Raw genomic sequence first — 27,546 nt, 5'->3', positions numbered from 1 at the left:
TCCTTTGGCATCATATAACTGAGGAGTTTCCAGTGGTGCCAGAACAAACTGATGAGTAAAAGATTTTCCTTCTGTATTCAGTGGCTCATTAGTTTCTTTGGCCTTTAAGGAGGATAGTGTGCTTGTAATCAAAACAAGAAAATATCACAAGGAGGCACATAAGTCAGTTTGGTTTGCAGTCTCTCGTATACATATTTTAATTTTTGTTCTTGTTTGTGAGAGCAGTTCTGATAGATAGCTATTTGATTAACTGAGTGTAATTAAGTGTACTTTTATTGAAATATTTGTATTTGTCTCTTTTGTCTTTTTACAGTATGGACAGTTCAGGTCGCCAGTTTAACTGCACTTGGATCTGTCATATCGATCACACCAGCGGTCAAAGAAGTAGAGGTGTCACTAATGGAAACTTTGGCAACAATAGAAAAAAGAGTTGACCAGTTAGAACTGATAAGTGGAGAAGAAAACAGTCTGGCAAGATTTGAGAGTGTCTTGCGCAGAAATCTTCAGGGCACTTTGGATGGAAAGCATATCACACAAGAGGAGGATATCCCCTGGGTTCTTGAAGTATGTTTACTGAATCTGGGGTTATGGGTAGATCCTCATGCAATGGAGCCTACTACTATTTCATTAATACCCCCCGTTACTGTGCGGGTCGAATCACTTCAAGTTCTTACTTGTTTAGCTAAGAACTACTTTCAGCTTGTAGTGCTCAAGTACCTAGACTATTTTGTGAAAGCTATACTTATTGGTGTCTCAGATCCAGATATAAACGTCCATTTACATGCCGGAAAGACTATTCAAGCCATTGGAAGTGCCTTTACTCAGTTAGGAGGTAGGTAGTTGCACACATCATTTGGAGAAAAAGTTTTGTAAATAATGTGCCTAGAGAAGGAAGGTAAGTAAGTTTGTGTAAAACACAATAATTAAATGCCATGTTGAGACTTGTAACTTTGGTACAGTAGAACCCCAATTTCACATGCCCGCTTTTAAGGAATTTCCGAATTTAAAAAGATTTTCCTAGGGCCCAGCCAAATCGCCGCAAGCATAAAGTCATTTAAACCCCCTTCTAACGAACCCCTGATATACGGAATGGTCTGCTTTTAAAGAATATATTTCACATAAATTACGATCACACATCCCATTGTAACGAAAATTTGCTATAAGACACTGTTTTCTAAACTTGTTTTAAATGTTAATTAAATTCCGTTTTCACGTAATCTAAGTCCGAAATTAACGCGCCAAATGAAAGCGCTCCTTTAGTAATATGTGGAACCGTGATAAATTGGTGCGGCCTCTGGAAATCATTGTTACTGGCAAGCAGCAGTCACTGCCATGCTAGAGGCTGTTGCTTACTTATGTCTATTGAACTGTAAGTAGTACTGGAATATTGGCTGTATGGGAGTGAAGTGCGGTTTCCGATGAGACTAGCTGTATGACCTAGAGGCGTGACTGACAAACGCGTACATGCCGTGAGACCACTGATCTCTATACATGGATGGCTGGTAGCTTGGGTAGCAGTAAGCCGAATAGAAGATGACTGGCGTAGTAAGATGGCAGTGAGCGCACGGTGCAGTACACCACGAGGAACGCTCTTGCTTTGTTTATGCTTAGTTCAGTGACTCCAGGCCTCCTGATTGTAGTTCCACGGGTGTTCTGTGCTGTGTTATTGCAATACCCCACACATTTACAAAGGAATTAAGATGAAGTACATCAATGAAAAATCACTAGTTTAGATATTTCACTCGCTGAATTGAAACTACATGTTACTTTTGCATGTTAGTAAAATACAAACAAACTACTACGATTAAGACAAATACGAATTCCTAAATGTAAATAATACAAATACATAATATATTTAAACTATCAAAGTATACATGTGTGGCAGATATAAATTGAGTTCTATTTGGAAGAGCTACAACATTCTCTCCGTCAGTTCAAATTACAGTATTTTCTAACATAACGTAATTGTATTGATTACGTAGTAAACAAGTGACTGTCAGCATGCCGAAGTGTGCTTCTACGGCAAATACGCTGCAGAATACTTGAATATCCAGGGAAAAACACGCAGTAAACTATCATTATGCCGTTACAGGAGAAGTAGGTGTGGTTCTTGGCTTTTAAATGTCCTGTAGGCTCATATTAAATGGCTTCTGCAAGCTTTAAACAAGCCGGAATTACTAAAATAGAAACATTTTCTGAAAGAGGAAGAATATGGCTATTTTTGTATGAATAAATAGAAGAACCGAGTTTTGGGCTCAAAATACGCAAAATTCAGTCGTACCTCCCCTTATGAATGCATAATTTCGTGGCATACATGTATAAAATTTACAGCAATGTTTCCAGAAACTGTTTTTCACTTGTATTGTATTACCAATCGCTAACTGCATGTATTCAGCACCTAAGTTAATATCTGTCGGCCGTTATTATACACTCATTTTTATTGCTATCCCGGAGATTTACTGACCTCGGAATGACATGTCGGTGTTCCCATTATCCTTATATTTTTAATTATTCCAATGCGCCATTAATTGCGATTTAAAATTGATTATATTATCATTGCCTCCCCAGAAGGAGAGCTCTATGATGGGTACATCAATATGGCGGACCGCGCGCTCAACTTGGGATACTTTCACCTGCAGCGGAGAGCTGCCATCAGCGATCCATGTATAGAGATCAGTGCATGAGACACAAGTAACCTCACGAAATATAAACATTTAAGCAGAAGGTCTCTTGCAAACTTCACATGTTTTACAGTGATATATATATATATATATTTCAGAAGATTAAAAGCAATTAGAAACTGAAAATGGCTATGGATATTGAACAAAATTAAAATGTATTCTAGAAAGAATTACGGAATAAGTAGAAAGTCATGCCTTCCGTGGCTTACACTGCATGAACAGTCATTGATAGACCCCAAGTGTAAGCGTATTAAATCTAGAGCAGTTCAAGCTCTACAAAACAGTCCACAAGGGCATATAATTTCCTCCAAACATTTGCCCTTTAGAGCAATTTTAGTTCATAGTCTGTGGTTTAAAAAAAAAAATTCCCAAATTTTACATCCAAATAAAGTGTTTAACGTCCTAGGACTCGTTAAGGATTGAAATAATCTTTAAAGTACATAATCTGCATGAATGGTTCGGGAGTTAAGACCATTTTAGTTTGGGGTGGGTCGCAAGTTAACCTTAAAATATCCATAAAAATGATTAATTTCATAACCTATATCAATTCTGCAACCACGAATCTACTACGCTGGCGTAGCACGGGGAGAGGTGATACTCCCACGTGGCGCGTCCCAGGTGGCGGATAGGGGGGTCCTAACCGGCTTGCCGGCGGACTTGAGGGAAATAAAATACCTCTTGTGGACCAAACACACAACCCCCTGTGGGTGGGAGATGCAGACCAAGAATACACCCATGGTATCCCCTGCCTGTCGTACGAGGCAGCTAAAAGGGGTGACCAAGGGAGGATTGTCTTGCGACCATGAAACTACTTGTGATTAGTACCACCACGCGGAGAACATCATGGGTCGCTTTTACTTACGCGTAGTTCCACTATATTAGGTACTGAATAGGTTTGTGATTAGTAGCACACAGGAGCACCGTGCGGTTGGCTTTTGCAGTACCTGTGATTAGTACCACCATATGAGCAGGACCATGGGGTAATAGCTACCATGGTTCTGCGTTGCCTATGATTAGTACCCACTATATGTGGAACACCACAGGATAGTGCAGGTCTCTGTGGGTAGTACTCTTATGTGATGAACACCATAGGGTTGCGTTGCCTGTAAATGGCGCCGCAATGTGAGAAAAACCATAGGTCTGTAATGTATGTCGAATTTCATAACCTGTGAGTAGTACCATAATGTGTGGAAGACCGCGAGTCTCTGCTACTTTTGATTAGTACCACAACATGACAAATACCATGGTTCTACTTTCCTAGCGATAAGTACCATTATGAGGGGTGATAACTTGGATTTTGGACCCCCTTTAGACTGCAAGCATCATCGATTCAGTGTTATGCTATAGCAGCAGTCCCTTAGTCAGTAATCCTATTGTTTTACATCAGTTTCTGTGAATGTAAGGCATTGCGGGTCGCATCCACTGATTGTTTTAAATTCATATCCATCCATTCATTCTTCGTCCTCACGTTTTTGAATTCTGGTCAGTGGAGAACTTTGGACTTAATTTGTCATTCAATTTCGTCTCATCTTGTACCATTAGGGGCCGATGACCTCGATGTTAGGCCCCTTTAAACAACAAGCATCATCTTCATCAATTCCGCAAGATTTCTACTATCATATTTTACAGCATCCATAATAATGGCAATCAATAATAATAATTGTACCGGCTGGTACACCCCTATGCCGCACATTAGAATTTTCCGCCTTAAAGTACTCCTCTACAGGAGAAACTGTGAACTTAAAACTGGATCTACTTAAACTTTTGCTCTGAAGATGTCACAGTGTTAATTTCATCGTGTTTTTGTTTACTATTTATCAAGAAGTTTGGACATTGTCTCATAGATGTCTCTACTAAAATACTATGATCATGCACCCAGGTGCGAAGTGAGGGAACTTCCTTGAAGATATTTTGTACTAATAAGTTTTCTTATTACTAAATTTTGTTCTTCCATTTGTGGGTTGGCAACATTAATCTTTTCTTTCCGCCAGTTTTGAAGTTAGCCAATCAATTATTTCTGTAATTAATTTTTGAGCAATCGTGTCTTTCTTCTTCGATTTTGTGTGTAACTGTGTACTGTAGCCAATAAACGCCTGTGGGTGTGTCTTAATTATTCATGAAATGTCTCGAATCTTCCCCGAGGGTATAAAAACTGCTGATTTTCTTGTCTCTCGGCCACTTCATCAACATCTAACTTAGTGTATGAACGTGTAGCAGGAGGCGGGAAGCGCCTCTTTCTTCAGGCAGCAGTTTTTCAGTAAGGTAATGGCCACTTAACATCTTTATTTCTTGCTAGCTCAGAAGTTTAACCCACGGGGAAGGTTCTAAACTTTTACCATGTATCCTATCTCTTAAAAATGTAAATTTCTTCTTGTTTATGTAAAAACTTCATATATCTTTAACTGTAAATCGGGGATAGAGAGTGCTTTACACTCTCGAGCTCCTCTTCATTTTGATTTGAGGCGACTACGTTTTTGTAACCGATTTTCTACTCTTCCCTAATGTGTTAAATTTATTCAGTATACGAGTCGCCTCCATAGTTTGGGAATAGCCCCTGTTTCATCGGCCTAGTGCCTTTAGGTTTTAAGAAGTTTTAAGTAGGAGTGCAAATTGACACCTCCATTCATTTTGCATTTTAGGCCGTTGACTTAACCTATTATTTTGCTACTAAGGCCCAGTAGGCTGGGTACAAGATACCCCCGTTTCATGTTGTGTAAGTTGTGCCTTGATGGCAATTTAGGGTTGAGCCTGGTATTGCCTTTCATAGGCTTGGAAAACTGGGAGCGGGTCAGCTCTTTTAAGTATTGGAAATGTGCCTCTAGGAGGCTTGACATTGCTTGGTGGGAGCAAGTGCTCCATATTATTTGGGGATTTCTGCCCTGTGGTAAATATGTGTTTGTGAGCTGAGAGCTCAGGAATTGTAAAACTTGGGGCTTGAAGCCCAGATTGTTAAATTGCCTCTAAATCTTGGCTTTTCCTGGTCTTGTACCTGATTGTTGGTTATTTGTTGAATTACTGTTATTTGTTAAACTTTGAAATTCTATGTGAATATTGTAATGTTTATATATTTTCGAAAATATAACCTTTAATTCAATTTTAATTCATATCTCGACCTTGTAGTTAGACCCATTCACCCTGGCACCTTCATTCACCTCTGCTAATCCACCAAATCTTGGTAACAAGTGGTAGCAGAGCGTGGTTGAATGGGTCTCATTTAAGCCCCTTTTGACGGCTAAACATTGCATTTAATTTGAACTCGAACAATTTTCTCAGTTACCAGAAATTTCTTTCCCAAATTTCTAAATTTGTCATGCTTTTGCCATCATGTCCGGCCCTCGCGAAGTCCTCAATCCCGGCTATTTGCGCAAGGAGGAATTGATTTATGAATTAACCATTAGAAATGTTCAATCTGGAGGCACGGTTGCGGCCGATACCACCAAGCTTAAAGAATCCCTTGCATTGCCAATTAGTATCCCAACTTTGGGAGAGAAAGATATTGATGAGGCTCTCTCCACTATCACTGACCAAGACCAACTACAATATCTCAGACCTTAAGCGACCTATCGAAACTGTCCATAATGGCGGCAGCTGGAGTGTTAGCATGCATTTGTTTTGATTTGTGTAAGCCGTGTTGTTACCAAATATTTATGGAAATTTGAATATTATTAATCGTACATGATATTTATTTATGGTCTTAAGAAGATTATAGATCTTCTTTCAGTGCCGTAAGAAACTGTTTGTTCTCAAAGAGCTTATTTATTATAACAATGTCGGTGGTGATTAGGTTAATTTTGATTCTCGTGTTCTTCTCTGAAAGTACTTTCTTTATTTTTAGTTACCTATGCAATATGTTTATAGTTCAGTGTGCTGTGTACCTAGATGTAAGTAAGAGCTCAGTGTTCCAGTTTCCAATAGACCTAGTATTAAGGCAAAATTGGGTTATGAGCATTCGTAAGGAAAACTTCGAAACGAATCATAGGACTAATAATGTTGTGTGCATTAATGATTTTATCATTTTTGAAATCAAATTTATTCTGAGGGAAGACATATACCTATAGAAGGTGGTGATCTAATTCCAGTGCCGCGCAAACTTCCGAAGTTAAAACTAATGATGCCTATCCTGGCATTTACCCTATCAGCCAACGTACTTTACTACAAAGAAAATTAAATCAGTCCCAGAAAGATCCGGAAAATCATGACCAGGATTTATGATTTCGAGACTAAATTAATTTTAAACTGTGGTGCAAGAATGATGTACCGGTAACATAATTAATTTTCAACGTTTACAGTGAACATGCCTAAACTAAACCTAACCCCATTTCCCATGAGTTAACGTGAGGATTGTGTTCTTTTTTATATAAAATACAATTATGCCATCAATTCTGATGAGTTTTAAGGTGGCGAGTGCTTTAGACGGTCAAGTTTATCATACAAATATCGCTTGTACCTACTCAACAATACAGGTGGATTTTGGAGGGTTGAAATTTTGTTGGGAAAATTTGTTTGCGTGTTTTACATAATGGGCTGTGGTTAATGGTGGTGTTACATAGTATTTCATGTAAGGTTAATAATATACTTTGTTGACATCTATATATCGTATTTGCTGACCGGATATTCATCATGTGAAATATTTTTATACTCTGTGTTTCAACCTGACGTTGATACAATAATTCTCCCTTCGTTTTTTCCCCTCTGAAATTTCATTTAGACTTACAGTACGCGATAACGCTACTTATGGTGTTTAATTATTCATATTTTGAGTTAGTGAGTTGCATTTCATGAGGTTCGACTTGTGATATTTTCTTTAGGTGACTCAGAATAAACATGCATTACCTTTCCCTCAACCTCTCATATCGCACGCCGATGTCCGCCATGTTTTTTCTGCATTAGGGTCTGATGTAATTGTAGTTGGTCTTGCACTGACAATACTACTGAGCTAGCATCTGTAGTTAGTTTTTTTGAAGCGAGTGATCCATCTCCAAATCAACTTAAACATGTGCAAGCTAGACTGTTTCATTTTTACCATAGGGTTAATGATCTATTGTCTCTTAAATTAAATGACGTTCAGGGGAAGGAGGCTAGTGCTCTTGTTGAATACCTTTCTGAAATGTCTAGTAAGGTTAGTCAATTGTTATCTGTATCTGCTACTCCCAAAACCGACCAGCCCACGGTGGTAAATATAGTAAGTGAGGAGGATTCTTCCAAAGGGGAAGAAAGTAGGACATCGGCGGCTACTCAACAAACTTGTGCCCCATTAGAAAATGAATCTGAGCGTCGTACCTCAATACCACCATTTGTGTTCAATAATAGTGTCTCTGAAACGGCCTTTACCTACTATGTCACCTGGATTCAGTAGTTTGCCTCACCTTTTAGCAATGTTGCTTAGGGGTATTCCTAAGTTCTCCGTTAACTCTACTAGTGATGTAATTTCATTTCTAAGATTTTTAGTCGAGTTCCAGGATCACTCTCTTGTCTTTTCTCTTTCTCGGTGTCAAATCCTTCAAATTATTTACCCCTACTCGATAGGTGTCCTCTCGGACAAGATCGTTAGGGCAATTGCTGAACAGTCATCTATAGAAGATTTCCATGCCCATTTGCTAGCGAATTTCATTCCGGCTAGGGCAAGGTCCTCTCTAATACAAAAGTACTACTACCGAGTACAGCGTCTGGATGAAAATCTCTCCGATTTCATCCAAGATATTAAGTTCTACACTAGGGTGTTTGCTCTTCATTTCCCAGAAGACCAAATTGTGCAGGCGATTGTGGAAGGGATTTCACCTCCCTACAGGTCATATCTGTGCTTTGCGGCGCGTCCTCAAACCTTTGCTGAATTAGAGGCTATGGCTGTATCAGCCGAAGGGGTTAGATACGCCGACACCTTACGTGTCGCGAAGGAGCCCCCTCCGTCCTCGAGTAATTTTCGGCCTCCACCTCGCCGAACTTTCACAACCCACAAATGTTATGCTTGCGGGTCGGCAGATCATCTCCGGAACAAGTGTCCTTTGGTTAAATCTAGTGGGACAAGGAATAGAGCAGGGTCATCCCAAGGCTGTTTTAAATGCAGCTCGTTTTCCCATTTAGCCAAGAATTGCCCTAATACTAATAGCACCCCCTCCTGCTCAACTTCTGGTGCAACTTCCACCAACGCAAATAATCAAAAATGACTAGTGGCTTCGGCTGAGTCAGCAAATTCATCTTTTCAAGGCTCAGCCCCAAGTAAATCATCCAAAATCTTAGGCTCGGAACATGGTAGAAAGTCTTCCAACCCCGCATTTGAATGCCCTAAAGAATGTCTTAGGATTGCGGCGGAGCCCCCCCGCACTGGTACCATTTCTCAAAATTGAATTGAATAATGAACCTGTTGCTGCTCTATTAGATTCTGGGAGTGTGTGCTCCATTATTTCGGCTGAATGGTACTCTAAATTAAAGTCTGCCTGTAAGTTTTCTGATTATTGTCAGTCTTCGGTTCATTGCATTTCGGCTAACACTTCTCCATTAGAAATTTTAGTTTTCATCTTTGCCAAAATTAGGATTGCTAAATTTATTTGGAAAGTAAAATTGTTTGTGGCTAAACACTTGTCTTGCCCCATTATATTAGGAGCAGACTTCATGTCTCATACCGGTTTAGTGCTCGACATTCAGAGCAAGTCGTGCACCTTCAAGTTTGCCAATAATTGTAAAATCACCTTATTAAAATGTAATTCTGTGTCGTGTTCATCTGTTTCGCCTACCCAGGATGAGATGTTGTTAGACCTTAGACATCTACCTGAGGAGCAGGCTGAGAGTATTCGTAAGTTGTGTCAGTCTTTTCCAGATGTTTTCTCCGATACTCTTGGTGTTACTGACCTTATCGAATACAAGATTGAAGTTACGGATTCGATTCCAGTCCGATTTCCACCTTATAGGTTATCTCCACCTAAAATGAAGGCCCTCAAGGAGATCATTGATCAAATGCTGAAGGACGGTATTATTCGACCCTCTAAGTCGGCGTACTCATCGCCTATTTTCTTGGTTCCGAAACCCCAAGGTGGCTTCAGGCCTGTAATTGACTATAGGGCTTTAAATCGGAAGGTGGTGTTACAATCTGTGCCCCTTCCCGACCTTCACTCTTGTTTTTCATGGTTTCGTAAAGCTAAGTTCTTCACCATCTTGGACCTTAATCAGGCGTATAACCAGATCCCTCTAGCTGAAGAATCCAAACATCTTACAGCTTTTGCCACGGATTGGAACTTGTATGCGTACAACCGCGTGCCTTTCGGGCTCCCCGCGGGAGCAGCTGTGCTTACGAGACTGTTAGACAGTGTCTTCTCCGACATCAAATTCGAGTACTTATACCATTATCTTGATGATGTCGTCGTATTTTCTGAGACCTTTGAAGAACATCTTGATCATCTGAAAGAGGTCCTTAATCGCCTTCATAAGGCAGGGTTAACTGTGAAGTTGTCTAAGGTTGCTTTCGCTAAGCCTTCTATGTCATTTCTAGGGCATATTATGTCGCCCGATGGTGTCGCAGTGGATCATTCTAGAACACAGGGCATCCGTGATTTCAAACCTCCCAAGGACATCAAAGGTATTGCCAGATTCATTGGCATGGTGAATTTCTTCAGGAAATTTATTCCTAACTTCGCTAACAGAGCGGCGCCCTTGAACCTACTTCGTAGGAAAGGCGTCAAATTTGAGTGGGGGCCTTCTCAACAAGCCGGTTTCGAAGACCACAAATTAGCGCTTTGTAACGCCCCTGTCCTTGCTATGCGTGATTTCTCAAAGAAATTCGTTGTCCAAACCGACGCGTCGTCGGCGGCGGTGGCTGCAGTCCTTCTTCAAGAGACTGAACTAGGGAGGCGACCCATCGCCTATGCATCTAGGACATTATCGGCTCAAGAAGCCAAGTATTCCATCTATGAACTGGAGGGTTTGGCAGTCTTATTTGCGCTAGAGAAATTCCGCCTCTATCTGGAACACGTCAAGTTCGACTTGGAAATGGATAACCAAGCCTTAAGTTGGGTCTTAGCTAGGCCGCGTCGTACTGGTCCTATAGCCCGCTGGGCCATCAGAATTTCTGCCTTCCAGTTTGAGGTTAGGCATATAAAAGGGTCTGAAAATGTTGTGGGGGACGGACTAAGCCGTATGTTTTCTAATGACTTAGAGACCTCGGAACAGGAAGATAGTTCTTCACTTCCCGAGTCCATACCTCCTGGTGTAAATGCCATTCTAACTAATGCTCCCATGTTGTTTAGGGATATTGAAAAATATCAACGTGAAGATCCGACGCTGGCCCCTATCATGGAAATCCTTTCTTCTGGGGAACATGTCGTCCCTTATGTGTTGAGGTATGGGGTTTTATGTTGCCCGTCGAGGCATGATCAGAAGATGAAAGTTGTGGTTCCAGTTGTTCTTCTACCTATGATCTTCAAGTACTACCATGAGACCCCATTAGGGGGGCATTTAGGCATCTGCAAAACCCGAGAAAATATCCGAGAAATGTTCATTTGGAAAGGTATGGACGGTGAAAATCGAGAATTGGTAAAAGCCTGTAAATCTCGTTGGCTTAGTAAACCTACCATGTCCACTAAGCAAGGGCTATTGTCTTCTCATCAAGCGTCGCGCCCCATGGAACGCCTCTATATTGATTACGTAGACCCTTCCCCCAATCGAAGGGGAACGCCAACAAATTCATTCTCGTGTGTGTAGATGGCTTCTCAAGATTTTCCTGGTTATGGTAGAGAAAGTGAAATCTGTCTGCAAACGAATAAGGGTAGAAAGTCTCCAGGACAAGGAAATTAGACAGACGTACATGGATATGATTAGTGAGAAGTTTCGAACAGTAGACAGTAAGCAGGTTCAGGATATAGAAAGTGAATGGGTGGCATACAGGGATGCTGTAATAGAAACAGCAAGGGAATGCCTAGGAACAACTGTGTGTAAAGATGGGAAAAGGTGAACATCTTGGTGGAATGATGAAGTGAGAGCAGCCTGTAAACGTAAAAAGAAGGCTTATCAGAAATGGCTCCAAACAAGGGCCAAGGCAGACAGGGATTGGTACATAGATGAAAGAAACAGAGCGAAACAAATAGTTGTTGAATCCAAAAAGAAGTCATGGGAAGATTTTGGTAATAACCTGGACAGGCTAGGTTAAGCAGCAGGGAAACCTTTCTGGACAGTAATAAAGAATCTTAGGAAGTGAGGGAAAAAGGAAATGAACAGTGTTTTGAGTAATTCAGGTGAACTCATAATAGATCCCAGGGAATCACTGGAGAGGTGGAGGGAATATTTTGAACATCTTCTCAATGTAAAAGGAAATCATCATGGTGGTGATGCAAACAGCCAAGCTCATGGGGAGTAGGAAAATGATGTTGGTGAAATTATGCTTGAGGAAGTAGAAAGGATAGTAAATAAACTCCATTGTCATAAGGCAGCAGGAATAGATAAAATTAGACCTGAAATGGTGAAGTACAGTGGGAAGGCAGGGATGAAATGGCTTCATAGAGTAGTAAAATTAGCGTGGAGTGTTGGTAAGGTACCTTAAGATTGGACAAAAGCAGTAATTGCACCTATCTATAAGCAAGGGAACAGGAAGGATTGCAACAACTATCGATGTATCTCATTGATTAGTATACCAGGCAAAGTATTCACTGGCATCCTGGAAGGGAGGGTGCGATCAGTCGTTGAGAGGAAGTTGGATGAAAACCAGTGTGGTTTCAGACCACAGAGAGGCTGTCAGGATCAGATTTTCAGTATGCGCCAGGTAATTGAAAAATGCTACGAGAGGAATAGGCAGTTGTGTTTATGTTTCGTAGATGTAAAGAAAGCATATGACAGGGTACCGAGGGAAAAGATGTTCGCCATACTGGGGGACTATGGAATTAAAGGTAGATTATTAAAATCAATCAAAGGCATTTATGTTGACAATTGGGCTTCAGTGAGAATTGATGGTAGAATGAATTCTTGGTTCAGGGTACTTACAGGAGTTAGACAAGGCTGTAATCTTTCACCTTTGCTGTTTGTAGTTTACATGGATCATCTGCTGAAAGGTATAAAATGGCAGGGAGGGATTCAGTTAGGTGGAAATGTAGTAAGCAGTTTGGCCTATGCTGACGACTTGGTCTTAATGGCAGACTGTGCCGAAAGCCTGCAGTCCAATATCTTGGAACTTGAAAATAGGTGCAATGAGTATGGTATGAAAATTAGCCTCTCGAAGACTAAATTTATGTCAGTAGGTAAGAAATTCAACAGAATCGAATGTCAGATTGCTGATACAAAGCTAGAACAGGTCGATAATTTCAAGTATATAGGTTGTGTGTTCCCCCAGGATGGTAATATAGTAAGAGAGATTGAATCAAGGTGTAGTAAAGGTAATGCAGTGAGCTCGCAGTTGCGATCAGCAGTATTCTGTAAGAAGGAAGTCAGCTCCCAGACGAAACTATCTTTACATCGGTCTGTTTTCAGACCATCTTTGCTTTACGGGAGCGAAAGCTGGGTGGACTCAGGATATCTTATTCATAAGTTAGAAGTAACAGACATGAAAGTAGCGAGAATGATTGCTGGTACAAACAGGTGGGAACAATGGCAGGAGGGTACTCGGAATGAGGAGATAAAGGCTAATTTAGGAATGAACTCGATGGATGAAGCTGTACGCATAAACCGGCTTCGGTGGTGGGGTCATGTGAGGCGAATGGAGGAGGATAGGTTACCTAGGAGAATAATGGACTCTGTTATGGAGGGTAAGAGAAGTAGAGGGAGGCCAAGACGACGATGGTTAGACTCGGTTTCTAACGATTTAAAGATAAGAGGTATAGAACTAAATGAGGCCACAACACTAGTTGCAAATCGAGGATTGTGGCGACGTTTAGTAAATTCTCAGAGGCTTGCAGACTGAACGCTGAAAGGCATAACAGTCTATAATGATAATGTATGTATGTATGTATGTATGTATGTATGTATGTATGTATGTATGTATGTATGTATGTATGTATGTATGTATGTATGTATGTATGTATTCCCGACTAAGCTGGCTACCGCTCAGTCCACTATTTCTTGTTTAAATTCCACCTTTGCTTCTTTTGGTCCATGTCAATATATTGTTTCTGACAATGCTAAAGCTTTCACCTCTAATCTCTTCCGTAAATTCTGTTTAGATCTGTCCATCTCTCATATAACTACTTCTGCATACTATCCTCAATCATCTCTGGCTGAACGGGTCAATCGTAATCTGAGGTCGGCTCTAATTGCCTATCATCATGATGATCATTCTAGGCGGGATACGTCCCTGCATTGGTTGGCCTTCGCTTTGAATTCGGTGGTTCATGAATCTCATACTCCAGCTTCCTTGATGTTTAAGTTCGTACCCAACACGCCGCTCTCTAACCTTTGGTCTCTTAGTGATATTCTACCTGAGACAATAGATCCTGATAATATTAGAGATCTTTGGAAGAAGGCTAAGGGCAATCTTAAAGTTTCTCATGAAAAGATTAAGGAAAGATATGATCGTGGATGGAGGCCCACCAATTTAAAAGTCGGGGATCAAGTCATGGTTAAGAACTTTGTTCCCGCGGGCAAGCTTGCCCCCAGATTTCATGGGCCATGCATCATTTTGGATTTCCTGACTCCTGTTACATTATTAGTGAGCAATCCAGCCACCGAGAGGATTTTTAGGGTACAACTGTCTCGGGTGAAACCTGTGTAATGTCATTGTTAATTTAGCTATCTATGTTTTGCAACAGTGTGAAGGTTATATTTTATTTTAAGGGCCTTCTGCCCCAATTTATTTTAATCGTTAGAGAAATAGGTATTTGATGTACGATCTTCCCCTCTGGTTATTCTGCTGTCCTTTCCCTTGCGGCCATTACTAAGCCCCCGTCTCCTGCTAAACCATACCAGTGGCTATAATTTTCCATGCCGCTGGCCCATCAGCCTCACCAAAAAGATCGTACCCTAAAATAAAAGTCACCAACAAATTCTGCCGCCGAGATCTGACTGTTTCAGTGCCCCGCAGCCGTTCGTCGCAGTACAGCCACCGAAGTGGGGAAGGGCCCACTTTACTCCTGTGATGTCTTCCTGTGTACGGCGCGCCGGAGTCCATCTCCTGGCAAAGGCTAATATGCGACGCACCAACCACCAGCTTATCTGGGGACTGTAAATAAACTTCGCATCTGCGGCGTCCTTCACCACGACTACCCCTCTCATAGTAGCGGGAGACAGGTATCTCAGGGTAGTTGAGGAGCCCGGGGGACCTCGACTGGACACAGGCAGCGGCGGCTGGTCTTGCCGTAAAAAATTATCATCATGTAGTTGGCATTCTACGGCAACAAAGACACTCTCAAGCCGGAGTTCAACTAACTCCTAACTATCTACTTCAAAAAAATGAGACTTTAAAAAACATTTTTGGTTTAAATGTTCTTCAAAATTCTTCTACAAAACTTTGGAAATTCTTAATGTCTCCTCCATATTCTCCCACAATCTATTTGCAAGGAAGCAGAAATTTTCTTCAATTGATGATTAAATTTTGTTAAAAATCTTCTTCTGTGTCACCCCGTGGAAGGACATTTGGGGGGGAGGTCTGTACCGGCTGGCACACCTCTACGCCGCACATTTGAATTTTCCACCTTAAAGTACTCCTCTACAGGACAAACTGTGAAGTTAAAACTGGATCTACTTAAAATTCTGTTCTGAAGAGATCACTGTGTTAATTTCGTCGTGTTTTTGTTTACTATTTATCAAGAAGTTTGGACATTGTCTCATAGATGTCTCTACTAAAAAACTATGATCATGCACCCTGGTGCGAAGTGAGGGAACTTTCTTGAAGATATTTTGTACTCATAAGTTTTCTTATTACTAAATTTTGTTCTTTCATTTGTGGGTTGGCAATATTAATCTTTTCTTTCTGCCAGTTTTGAAGTTAGCCAATCAATTATTTCTGTAATTAATTTTTGAGCAATCGTGTCTTTCTTCTTCGATTTTGTGTGTAACTGTGTACTGTAGCCAATAAACGCCTGTGGGTGTGTCTTAATTATTCATGAAAGGGCTCGAATCTTCCCCGAGGGTATAAAAACTGCTGATTTTCTTGTCTCTCGGCCACTTCATCAATATCTAACTTAGTGTATAAACGTGTAGCAGGAGGCGGGAACTGCCTCTTTCTTCAGGCAGCAGTTTTTCAGTAAGGTAATGGCCACTTAACATCTTTATTTCTTGCTAGCTCAGCAGTTTAACCCGCGGGGAAGGTCCGAAACTTTTACCATGTAACCTATCTCTTAAAAATGTAAATTTCTTCTTGTTTATGTAAAAACTTCATATATCTTTAACTGTAAGTCGGGGATAGAGAGTGCTTTACTCTCTCGAGCTCCCCTTCATTTTGATTTGAGGTGACTACGTTTATGTAACCGATTTTCTACTCTTCCTTAATGTGTTAAATTTATTCAGTATACGAGTCACCTCCATAGTTTGGGAATAGCCCCTGTTTCATCGGCCTAGTGCCTCTTAGGTTTTAAGAAGTTTCAAGTAGGAGTGCAAATTCACACCTCCATTCATTTTGCATTTTGGCCATTGACTTAACCTATTATTTTTCTACTAAGGCCTAGTAGGCTGGGCACAAGATACCCCCGTTTTATGTTGTGGAAGTTGTGCCTTGATGGCAATTTAGGGTTGAGCCTGGTATTGCCTTTCATGGGCTTGGAAAACTGAGAGCGGGTTAGCTCTTTTAAGTATTGGAAATGTGCCTCTAGGAGGCTTGACATTGCTTGGTGGGAGCAAGTGCTCCATATTATTTGGGGATTTCTGCCCTGTGGTAAATATGTGTTTGTGAGCTGAGAGCTCAGGAATTGTAAAACCTGGGGCTTGAAGCCCAGATTGTTAAATTGCCTCTAAATCTTGGCTTTTCCTGGTCTTGTACCTGATTGTCGGTTATTTGTTAAACTTTGAAATTCTATGTGAATATTGTTAAGTTTCGCTATTTTCGAAAATATAACCTTTAATTCAATTTTAATTCATATCTCGACCTTGTAGTTAGATCCATTCACCCCGGCACTTTCTTTCACCTCTGCTAATCCACCAAACCTTGGTAACAATAATAATAATAAATAATGAATTTTAAAAATGTATAAATATTCTCGTAATGAGATTAAATATCCTATGTCCAGTCATTATCTGTAAAAGGAGAATACCGGGTGAGCTGGCCGTGCGGTTAGGGGTCCGCGGCTGTGAGCTTGCATCCGGGAGATAGTGGGTTCGAATCCCACTGTCGGCAGCCCTGAAGATGGGTTTCCCATTTTCACACCAGGCAAATGCTGGGGCTGTAACTTAATTAAGGCCATGGCTGCTTCCTTCCAACTCCTAGGCCTTTCCTATCCCATCGTCGCCATATGACCTATCTGTGTCAGTGCGACGTAAAACCACTAGCAAAAAAAAAGAAAAAAATAGGGAGAATATTCACTAATGATAGTTCAGTGGTTATGTCTCCAGTGAGGTCAGCTGTCTTAACCTATAGCCGCAGCGCTGTTGCACCAGCTAGGCATTTCAGTCTCACGGCACCAATGGCTGCTTAGGAATCACGTGGAGGGCACAGACTGAAGAATATCTCCAGCCTCATTCACTGGTTTTGTTCCTATGTTGCAAGTTGTGCTACAAGTTACAGTTGTGTCTGTGATAAGTGTTGTACTACGAGTTATGGCAGACTGTGTTCATTATGGTTGCTAAATGTAAGAAGCCGACTCTTCAACAGAAGATCAACTTCATTAGTGATAAAAACCAGTACCTTTGTCACAGATGGCAAAAAAATATGACATGGCACCCTCTACGCTGTTTGGCATGATGAAACAGAAGGAAACTATTCTGACTGCAAAGTGGAGTGCAGTTCTGGTGCAAAAATACGGAAGAATATTTGTTCTTCGCTGTACAAGGAACTTGAGAACATTTCATTGAAATGATTCGAGGGAAAAAGGAGTGAGAACGCTCCCAAGTGACAAGAACATGCTTCAACCAAAAGCTCAAAATTGCACTTAAGCTGGGTTTGGTCCATTTTCATGCTTCTAATGGCTGATTTGATTGTTTTCAAAACTGGCACAATGTTTCGCTCGAAAACGTGCTAAGGATATTTTTAACACCAATGAAATGGGAGTGTTGTACAATTTGCACCCGTCTAAGGCATATGCTGTTCGCGAAGAAAAATGCTATGGAGGCTGTTCCGGAGATTTTGTGGAACACAGAGGTGAAAGAAGGTGCATGCATGAATGGGTGGATATAAGACAGTCAGAAGATGAATTTAAAACTTTAAAATTAGAGCTATATTTCTTTCTCTTTTTTTTTTTTTTCAAAAGTTGGACTTTAAAATTCAGGTACCAAAATTTAGCTCACAAGCTAGGTAACATATTTTAGAAAATCAGAAGAATCAACTAATTACAAATTAGCAAGCTTGAGCTTGTAGCTCCCTAATTACCAATTTTACATGAGACAGGTCTCCCAATTTCAATTACACCAATAGGAAGAGCGTTATTGCTCTATCAATTTACATTTAGGAAACTATTTTCAAACATTTTGAGGCCTATCAAAGGCACAACCTACATTTTACAAAATGAAACAGTATTCACTGTCTTAAACGCTCAACAGTCTGATATCTTTACCATGAAAATAATGACATAGAGTTTATCAGGGGTAGCGAGTATCCATTTTACAGGGCCTTAGGTAAAAGCTAAAGGTTAAATTACTGGCCCAAAAACCAAAATGGAAAGGAGGTGAACCCTTGCACTCCTAGAAATTTACATTACATGCATAAAACCCTATTTGGGCTTATCGCCCAACGCTACAGAGGCTAAGCCTATAGTACTGAGGTGACTAGATGGAGGAAAATATTTTAAGTTAAAGAAATTTACAAGATAGAAAAGGTTACAAAATCATATTCACCTCAAAATCAAGTTGTGAGGGAATACAAGAGTGTATCGCACTCTCTATTCCCTGATTTCGGTTGAGTTCTCTCGACTAGTTTGAAACTTACATTTTAGGAAATAAAGTTACATTACTGAAGATTTGAAACCTTCCCCTCGATGTAGCTTTGAAAGACTATCACATAGTTAAGCTCAAACTGCCATTACCTTGAGCTGGTGGACCTCTCGAAGATGACGGGGCACCCCCGCCTCCTTTATAAACATACTCTAGACGGGAGTGAGCAGTAAGACAACCTGGTCCGAAAATGTGCCAGCTTTTATAGTCGAGCAGAAAGTTCCAGAAAACTCTGGGCTGAGGCCCTGACACACCCCTGATTCTCATTGGATAGTCAAATACCAGAAGGTTTTGATTGGTAGAAAATCAAATGTACAAAATTTTTCATTGGCCAACATCTTGAGTCGGCAGGAAGAGAGAGGAAATCAAAAAACAAACGCTAAACATTCCAGTTTAGGAAACCTTTAGGTACAAAATTACTCTAGAATTTTAATAGTTCATCTTCACACCAGAGGGCACAACATAAGTTTATAGTAGTGACATCTGTTGAGAAATGTTCTAACTTCTTGTATTAGTTATTGCAAACTTCATATATCAGATTGCATTCTCCAATGCGCTTAATTTGTCTTGTCTTGTCTTGCGGATATTTATTTGGGATTCAACAAATTCTTTCCCAGTCACGAGACAATTAATATATTACACTTATATCACAAAAGCACACGGTTACATCACTAATGCCCGATTTTAGCATGATCACACGTAGATAGATGCACTTAAAGAAGCAAAATTATATCGGGTATGAGTAGGTTCATGGAAGTATTACATTCTATGCTGAGCAGAGACACAAATAACTTAGTAAGCTGGAATAGGAGTAACGTGTTACACTGTACAAGATCGGAAAGTAATAAAAACCTTGATACAGTATCTACTCACCAGGAACATATAGAAGTGCCACCTCACAAACATGTCGGAACAAAACAACTGAAAAACTAGATCATAATTACAATTTTATGTGAGCGTTATCAAGGTATTCGTTTAAAATAGTAATGATCGTAGGCGAAGGTTGGTGCAACAAAACTGAAAGTCGTGTAGGGAAAGATACTTGAACTTTAAGTAATTTCTGCATTAAAATGGCCTGGTGATGTGCATATTGGGGGCAATGAAAAAACAAGTGGTCACTCAGATTCTCCGCAGGAACAAGTTGGGTCGTTCGTAATGTGAAATCGAGTTAAATATACTGGGGTTAAGGCATGATTAAAACGTAGTCGGATGATATTGGTAATGTGACGTCGTGTATACGTACCATTTGCAAACCACGGCAGTGTGGGAATACTCGGTTGAATTTGATAGTAATGTTGACCTTTCGTACGAGCAGATAATCGCCATTGTGTGCACCATGTGTGTTGAGCTGCAGTTTTAATATGTGGAAAAAAGTCAGGAATCGGAATTTTGATTTGTAATATATTCGCGGTATCTGCACTGGCGTCTTTCGCTGCTATATCGGCCATATCGTTGCCTACGTGCCGATTGTGCCCTTTAATCCATATAAGCGTTATAACAAAACCGGATGTTTCAAGTCGAAATAGAAGAGACTTAACTTCGTAGACATATGTATTTGTATAATTGTAATTTAGGGACAATAAGGGAGTTCGTTCTACTAATATGTTTAAGTAGGAATTTTTTGGAAAGTTTTATCCTGCAAATATAGAGTGGTTCTTCCGTAGTTTCTACTAATAAAGCGTTAGTTGGTGTTGTGCGGAGGGCACCCACACTGATATGTAGTGCTGAAAATTGGAGATGATCCAAAGCTAATAAACTATGTTTAGAGGTTAAATCAATAATGTGGGCGCTATAATCAAGTATGGACCGAATGGTTGCATGATATAGCTGTAGTGCTGACAAGGGGTCAGCACCCCATGCACGTTTCGTTACCGTTCATAGGATGGTGATATAACGATCAGATTTCCTAATAAGATGTCGTATATGAGTTTGCCATGTGAGTTTTTGATCGATATATATTCCTAAATATAAGTGTTGTGAAACCAAGGGAATGCTATAGGTGTCAAAGTTAATAGGGCTTTTATCAAAGGTTCGTTTATGTGTAAAGATCATCGCTGCACATTTAGGTATAGAAAGGGAAAGTCCATGGGCCGTTAGCCACTGAAAGACTAAACTTAAAACCCGAGATATTGTGGCTCTACAAAGGTCAATGTGGGAGTCAGCACAATAAATAACATAATCATCCGCGTAAGCTAGAATACGAGCATGTGGTAGCACAAGAGATTCGAGCTCTTTCATGTAAAGGGCAAACAAAATTCCATTGAGTATCGAACCCTGTGGTAAACCTTGTGATGTATAACGGCTATCAATTGTGTGTTGGGGAGATTTAATAGTTAACCGGCGGTTAGTAAATAGTTGATTTAAAATAGAAAGGAATTGGATGGGGAATCCAGCACTAAATAATTTCTCCCAGAGGATATGCAATAACACAGCATCATAGGCACCTTTAATATCCAAAAAAACTGCCACGATAGATTGTTTCCGCCATTTTGCTAACAAGATATCGAGTAAGAAAATAATGATAGGGTCTTGTGTACTATTACCCGGTCGAAAGGCGAACTGATACTTGGGTAATAGCGAGTGATATTCCAATACCCACGCCATTCGTTTCATAAGGATTTTACAAAAGACTTTGCTTATACACGATCCCAGAACTATGCCTCGGAAATTTTCAGGTTCGGTAGGTCGTTTTGTTGTTTTCAGAATGGGTGTGATGAAAAACTCATTCCATGATGCTGGTACATGTAATGTCTCGAAAATACTATTATAATATTTGAGTAAATAAATTTGGACATGGGGGGGTAAGGCCTTGAGCATTTGATATGTAATTGCATCAGGTCCTGGTGATGAGCTATTGACGGTACATAATACAGAGTGTAATTCGTTATATGTAATTGGATTCAAAAGGGAAATAAAAGAACAAAAATTATTCTGTGAGGTGGGTAGAAAGAATGGATTTACGGTAACAGGGGCAAGGGTGTATAAAAAATCTTCTAGAACTTGTCGCGGATAAGCAGAAGAAGTTTGGTATTGGAAAGTTCTCGTGATCATGCGGATTGCGTTCCAAAATTTCGTTGCTGGAAGTTGTGGAGTTAATTGAGAAATAAAAGATTGCCAAGCTTTTCGCTTTTTTGCATTAAAGACGAGCTTTGTTTTCGCAATATGATTTCGCAATTGAAAATAATGCTGTTGCGTCATTGATTGGCGATATTGTTTGAATAATTGTTTGCGCTTATGAATAAGATCGTGACATTCTTTGTCCCACCATTTTAGTTCATATTCCTGTGGGTGGGTCGTCACTTTTAATGGTCGACACGGATGAAACATGTTTAAATATTGGGTTAAATAAGGGAGTAAGAGGGAAAAGGAAATAGGGGACTTGTGTTTCTGCTGCAAGATATAATTGAGGTATGATTGATAGTTAGAAACATTGAAATTTTTATAAGATCGGACGTTACTTATACAGGAGGATGTCTGAAACTGGGAATGTGGTGGGTGAATACCATATGTGATGAGAATTGGGAAGTGGTCACTAGTGTGAGTATCAGATAATGTATGCCAGGTGGTGACAGAGGCCATAGTTGTGCGGCAGAAAGTAAGGTCTACTGCGCTGGGTGGAGATCCAGGCGGAGTTAAACGCGTCGGGGAGCCTTCATTTAAAAGAAACAAATTCTGATGAGTTGAAGTAGTAAGTAAATTGGAACCTTTGATTGTATCCACCATACATCCCCATTCAGCGTGGTGGCAATTAAAATCACGGAGAAGAAAAAGATGTGGAAATGTGTCAAATTGTTGAATAAAATGCATCCATTGATTCTGAGTAATGTAAATGTGGGGAGGGCAATAGATGTTTAAGAAACAAGTATTATGGTGTACTATTCCTACAGCATAAGTGTGCGGGATGATATATTGTAAAGAGAAATGTGTAACTGATAAGGAAGTATGAACACATGTGGCAACTCCATCAAAGCCGTTACCATCATGTCGGAAAACTTGATAACCTCGTAATCGAAAAATGAAATGTGGTTGAAACCACGTTTCTTGTAAGCAGATAAAATGAGCTCGTGTTTCATTCAGCAATATTTGTAACTCATGCCTTTTAGAGGCGGCACTTCGACAATTCCATTGGAGTAAAGTAATCATGCTAGTATGTTCACGATAGAGTCTCGTAGTTTATATAATACATGGTGAAGTTGAGGTTCGTGACCCATACTTTGGATTAACATTACCAGCAATTGCTGGATTTCTTGTTGAAGGCGTTCCTTGGAAGGAAGATAATGTATATCTTGAAGGGTTGTAGAGGGTTGCTGCCTAGCAGATGTGGGCGCACTTGAGGGATATGCTAGTTGCAGAGGTTGTTGCATGGCACTCGTTGACGGGATCGAATGTACTGGAACCGAAGGTTCGTTTCGCAGAATGGCCGTGTATCCTTGTCGGTCGAGACCGGGTTCGGGTGTAGGAGGGGGAGATTGCATGATCACTTGGGTGAACTTACGCTTACGCGGGTTGGGAGTCACAGGGGATGGGGGATTCGACGATAGAGGAGGGAACTGAAGTTCTTGTTGCTCGGAATGATAAATTGGAAGGGCGATTCGGGCTTTAGCTTCGGGAAAAGATATGTGTTCAGTACTCATTAATTTTTTAATGGTGACCTGATACTTATGTTCAGGACAAATTGAGGAACCTGTGACATGGTTTTTCTTACAGTACGCACATTGTGTAAATTGCTCTGTACACGCCTGGGTTTCATGTTGTTGCGCACATTTCCCACAACGAGCGTTTTTCGCTTGACATTGCCGAATTGTATGCCCATAGCGCTGGCATTTGCGACAGCGAATGGGTGAAAAGATGTAAGGTTCAACTTCCATGTACACCTTGTACAAGGCGACATGGGAGGGTAATGTTTGTGATCTGAAAACAATTTTTACTGAACCCGTAGGAAGGTATTGGGTTTCTCCATCTTGAATTGCACGGCGATTAAGTCGTTGCACGCTTTTAACTGGTGCCTCGGATTCCAGGTACTGTAATATGTCATCATTCGATAAACCTTTTTCAACTCCACGAATAATGCCTACTCTTAACACTTGTGATGATGGAATGTAAGCTTTAATTTTGAGGGTTTCAAGCATAGGATTACTCAAAAATGCGTTTGCTTGAGAAGCCGTATGGAAGGTAACTTGTAGTCGATTATGCCCTTTACGTTGGATCGATTTGACATTGAGTTTAGTTTCGTAAAATCGGCGACTAAGTGCCATAGGGTGTAAATTGCCGATGTTTTGCTCGTTTATGGATTCAACAAATACAAAGAAAGGTCAATGATGAAAACGATTATAATATTCCGGGGTAGAAGCCACTTGGGACGCCTCGGATTGATTGTTAGATTGTTCGGAATTAGAACGGTCTACCACTTCCGTATTACGCCTCTGTACATCAGACTCGGTTGACTGAGAACCTTGCTGTCGTGTTGTATTACTGGATGAATTGGCTATGGGTTCCTCTTCCATAGGTACTACTATTTCACGCTCCACTCGTAAGGAATTCCCGGTTACCGCCGACGTTCCTCCACTGTCGGTCTCCATTGCTTGTCACTCCCGCACCACACTTGAACGAAAACACAAGTGGTTACCACTACCACGCACCTCTGACTCGCACAAGTAGAGTAGTGTACCGTACCACTATCACTGCGTGACTGAATGCGCTTAATTTAAATGTACAGGGCGGGTGTACCTCCGGTACAGAGGCAAAGAAAGAAAGAAAGAAAGAATGACAGCGTTGTTATGTGTTAACAGCGATGGGAGTGAAAAGATACCCCCACTAATAATTGGAAAATTTAAGAATCTAAGATGCATGGATGACATTAGAAATATTTCTAAAAATTTTACGAAGCTTGGATGCTAGAATGGGATTGGCAGGAGGGAAGATAGTGCTGGTGATGGACAGATGTCCTGCTCATACCTCAGATATATCCTTCCTGGGGAATATCAAAGTGCTTTTCTTTCTTCCTAACTGCACCAGTCACATGCATCCTTTGGACCGTGACATTATTTATTCTGTGAAAGTGAAGTACCAGGGCCCCTGGTTCAAAGAGCTATTTCTTTCCTCGAAGGAAATTAAGAAATGAAATTTAATATACTCTGAGCCATCCATATGTTTGTAGCAGCATGGCAACTAGTCACAACGGACGCTATTGAAAACTGCTTTGGCCATTCAGATTTTGGTGCTATGTCAGAAGATTTTTACGAAGATGACTACTGATGACTAGAACCTGGATTTCCATCCACTATCAAATCTCAAAATATGCATGTATTCATGCACTATCATATAGCAAAACATGCACAATAAACTGGAAAATATGCACTATCAAAATTACAGTTCTTTTTGAAACATTGTTCAACAACTAAATTCTCGAAATTGTCTTGATTTAAGCTCATCTGTTTATCTGTCAGCACCTTCTTAAGCTCAGAAAAAAATCTTTCTACGTCACAAGAATTGACATGTGCATACTTAAATGAAGACATTTGGGACAAAGTGAGGAAAAATTGTAGATCTTTTGCATTTTCACCACAATACATCTTATATAAGCTTTAAAATTCTTTCAAGAATAAAATTTACTGTATTCACCTATTCCATGAATTCAAAATCAGGATTTGAATGGATCACTTTGTTCAACTTATACCCAGCTGCCACGGCTACTTCTCCATGCAGTGATGGCAGACACAATTGAATGTCGTCAATAACTGGTAAAGATTGCTTGCTGTGATAACAAAGTGACGAGTGAGAGTTCCAGGTAAGCTGCTAGCTCAGTAACGTGACGTCACAGGAGTGCGATGCAACTTTTGTTTTGTTCGTCAAACATAGACAAAAAAATGAGTCGTCAATGAGTAATGTACAATTTACAGTTCGATTTATTAGAATGCATAACTAGGACAGCTTATTCCTAAGAATTACAATGATCGGCGTGGGGCCTTCCGCCTTACATCAGTGTTTACTCAAGCAACAGATAGGAAGTGTCTGGTTAATTGGATTATAGGTCCTCTACCTTACGTACTAAATTTGGTTGTCATATACGATGCCGGAAATACATTATTTCCATCTCTCAGAAATAGATATACTGTATAACATGGAAAAAGTCCTAAATTCTGCAAACCAACATTCAAAAGAGGCAAGCTAACATTATATATGACTGAGCTCGATAGCTGCAGTCGCTTAAGTGTGGCTAGTATCCAGTATTCGGGAGATAGTGGGTTTGAACCCCACTGTCGCCAGGCCTGAAGATGGTTTTCTTTGGTTTCCCATTTTCACATCGGGAAAATGCTGGGGCTGTACCTTAAGGCCACGGCTGCTTCCTTCCCACTCCTAGCCCTTTCCTGTCCCATTGTCGCCATAAGATCTAACTGTGTCAGTGCAACTTAAAGCAGCTAGCAAAAAAAAACATATATATGCGTCAAAGTGACAAGAAAAGTCATATAATGCAATATAAACCTCGAAATATTTGCTAGTAAATCCATAATCTTCAAAACATGCAAACATGCAGGGAAAAAAACGGTTCTTTGGAATCGTTAAGCCATAAAAGGAATATTTGCAAAGTGAGGATTGCAACCAGCTTATTCAAAAACATGCATTTGTATGGAAATCCGGGCTCTGATGACATTGGGGATGATTGGGGGGTTGTATCAAAGGACTCGAGTGCCACAACATTCAAAGAATTTGTTACTAGTTTACTTGAGATGATATCTTAACCTCAGCACCACACATGGATGTTGGAGATCTTTGTGACGATGCAAGAAGACGAAGTACTGAAGAGGAGGAAGAAGAAGAAGAAGAAGATGTAGATGTAGCGGAAACAACTTTCGGGGCAGCAGTGTCGAGGGACTGGATATTGTCCACAGGTACTTCTCCTTCATTGTTGGTGAAGACCTCATCAACAGTTTCAACCAAATTGAGAGAAAACTTCTTTCTGTGAGACATCTGGGCAAGAGGAAGCAAACTACTGTACTGGACTATTTCAGAAAGTGGAATTTAATATGTGTATTATCATGGTTCTCATGGTCTATTTTTCACAAATATCTTTAATATCATGTTAGGCCTCTGTTCCTTCAAGTTAAAATTGCAAGTCAGTAATACCTATCTGTCTTATGTTGATTATTGGCACTTGTCCAACAACTACATAGTTCCCTCTTAGCAGTGCTCGTGTGCAGTTGAGTTGACAGTTGCTGTGAGGAGGTAGCGTGGACGGTATAGAGTAGTGCTTTTGCGAGTGTAATACGTAAGTTATGGGGGAGCAAAGTGGTGGTGAGTCGTCTCCTGATCCTTCAACCCTCAAAGTTGCTCGGGAAGAGACAGTTCAAATGGAACAGGATGAGGATGATAGTCTAAGTGAGAATAGTAGTACAGTGAGTACACCTAATACACCCAATGAGGTAGTGAATAAAGAGACTGCTACTTCGAATTCGAAGACTGAGTCGCAGGAACTTTATCCTAGTACTCATTATGGACCTTTCATTATTTTTGTGGAGTCCACAGCATCAGGCAATGTCGGTAACATGCATCCTATGACCCTAGGTAGGACTTTCTATGAGAACAATATTCCAGGCATAAAATCAGTGGCCCGCAAGGGACGCAATAGGGTACAAATAGAATTTGTCTATGCTGTACAGGCAAATTCATTTTTGAAACACCCTATATTAGTTGAGCTGCAGTTACGGGCATACATACCTAGCTCTAATGTATTGCGGGTAGGAGTCATCAGGGGAGTAGAGAAGACCTTGACTGAGGATGCCATATTAAAGCACTTGAAGTCTCCTGCTACAATAAAATCTGTAAAACGTTTGAACCGTCGAGTTGTTAACGAAGAAGGCACACAGTATGTACCTACTGG

At 40.4% G+C, this 27,546-nt stretch overlaps 1 protein-coding gene across 1 annotated transcript in view; it reads left to right on the top strand.

The window, feature by feature from the left end:
• The window catches only part of LOC136863813 (HEAT repeat-containing protein 6), a 248,820-nt gene that overhangs the window by 73,204 nt on the left and 148,070 nt on the right, over positions 1 to 27,546 (top strand). The window contains exons 8-9 of the mRNA XM_067140151.2: positions 314 to 832; positions 26,414 to 26,557. Of these exons, the coding sequence (XP_066996252.2) occupies positions 314 to 832; positions 26,414 to 26,557 (663 nt within the window). The remainder of the gene's footprint in view (positions 1 to 313; positions 833 to 26,413; positions 26,558 to 27,546) is intronic.

Source organism: Anabrus simplex, chromosome 2, assembly GCF_040414725.1.
Source record: "Anabrus simplex isolate iqAnaSimp1 chromosome 2, ASM4041472v1, whole genome shotgun sequence".
Taxonomy (NCBI): Eukaryota; Metazoa; Arthropoda; class Insecta; order Orthoptera; family Tettigoniidae; genus Anabrus; species Anabrus simplex.
Note: the sequence above shows the minus strand (reverse complement) of the source record. Positions and strands in the feature narration are given on the sequence as shown.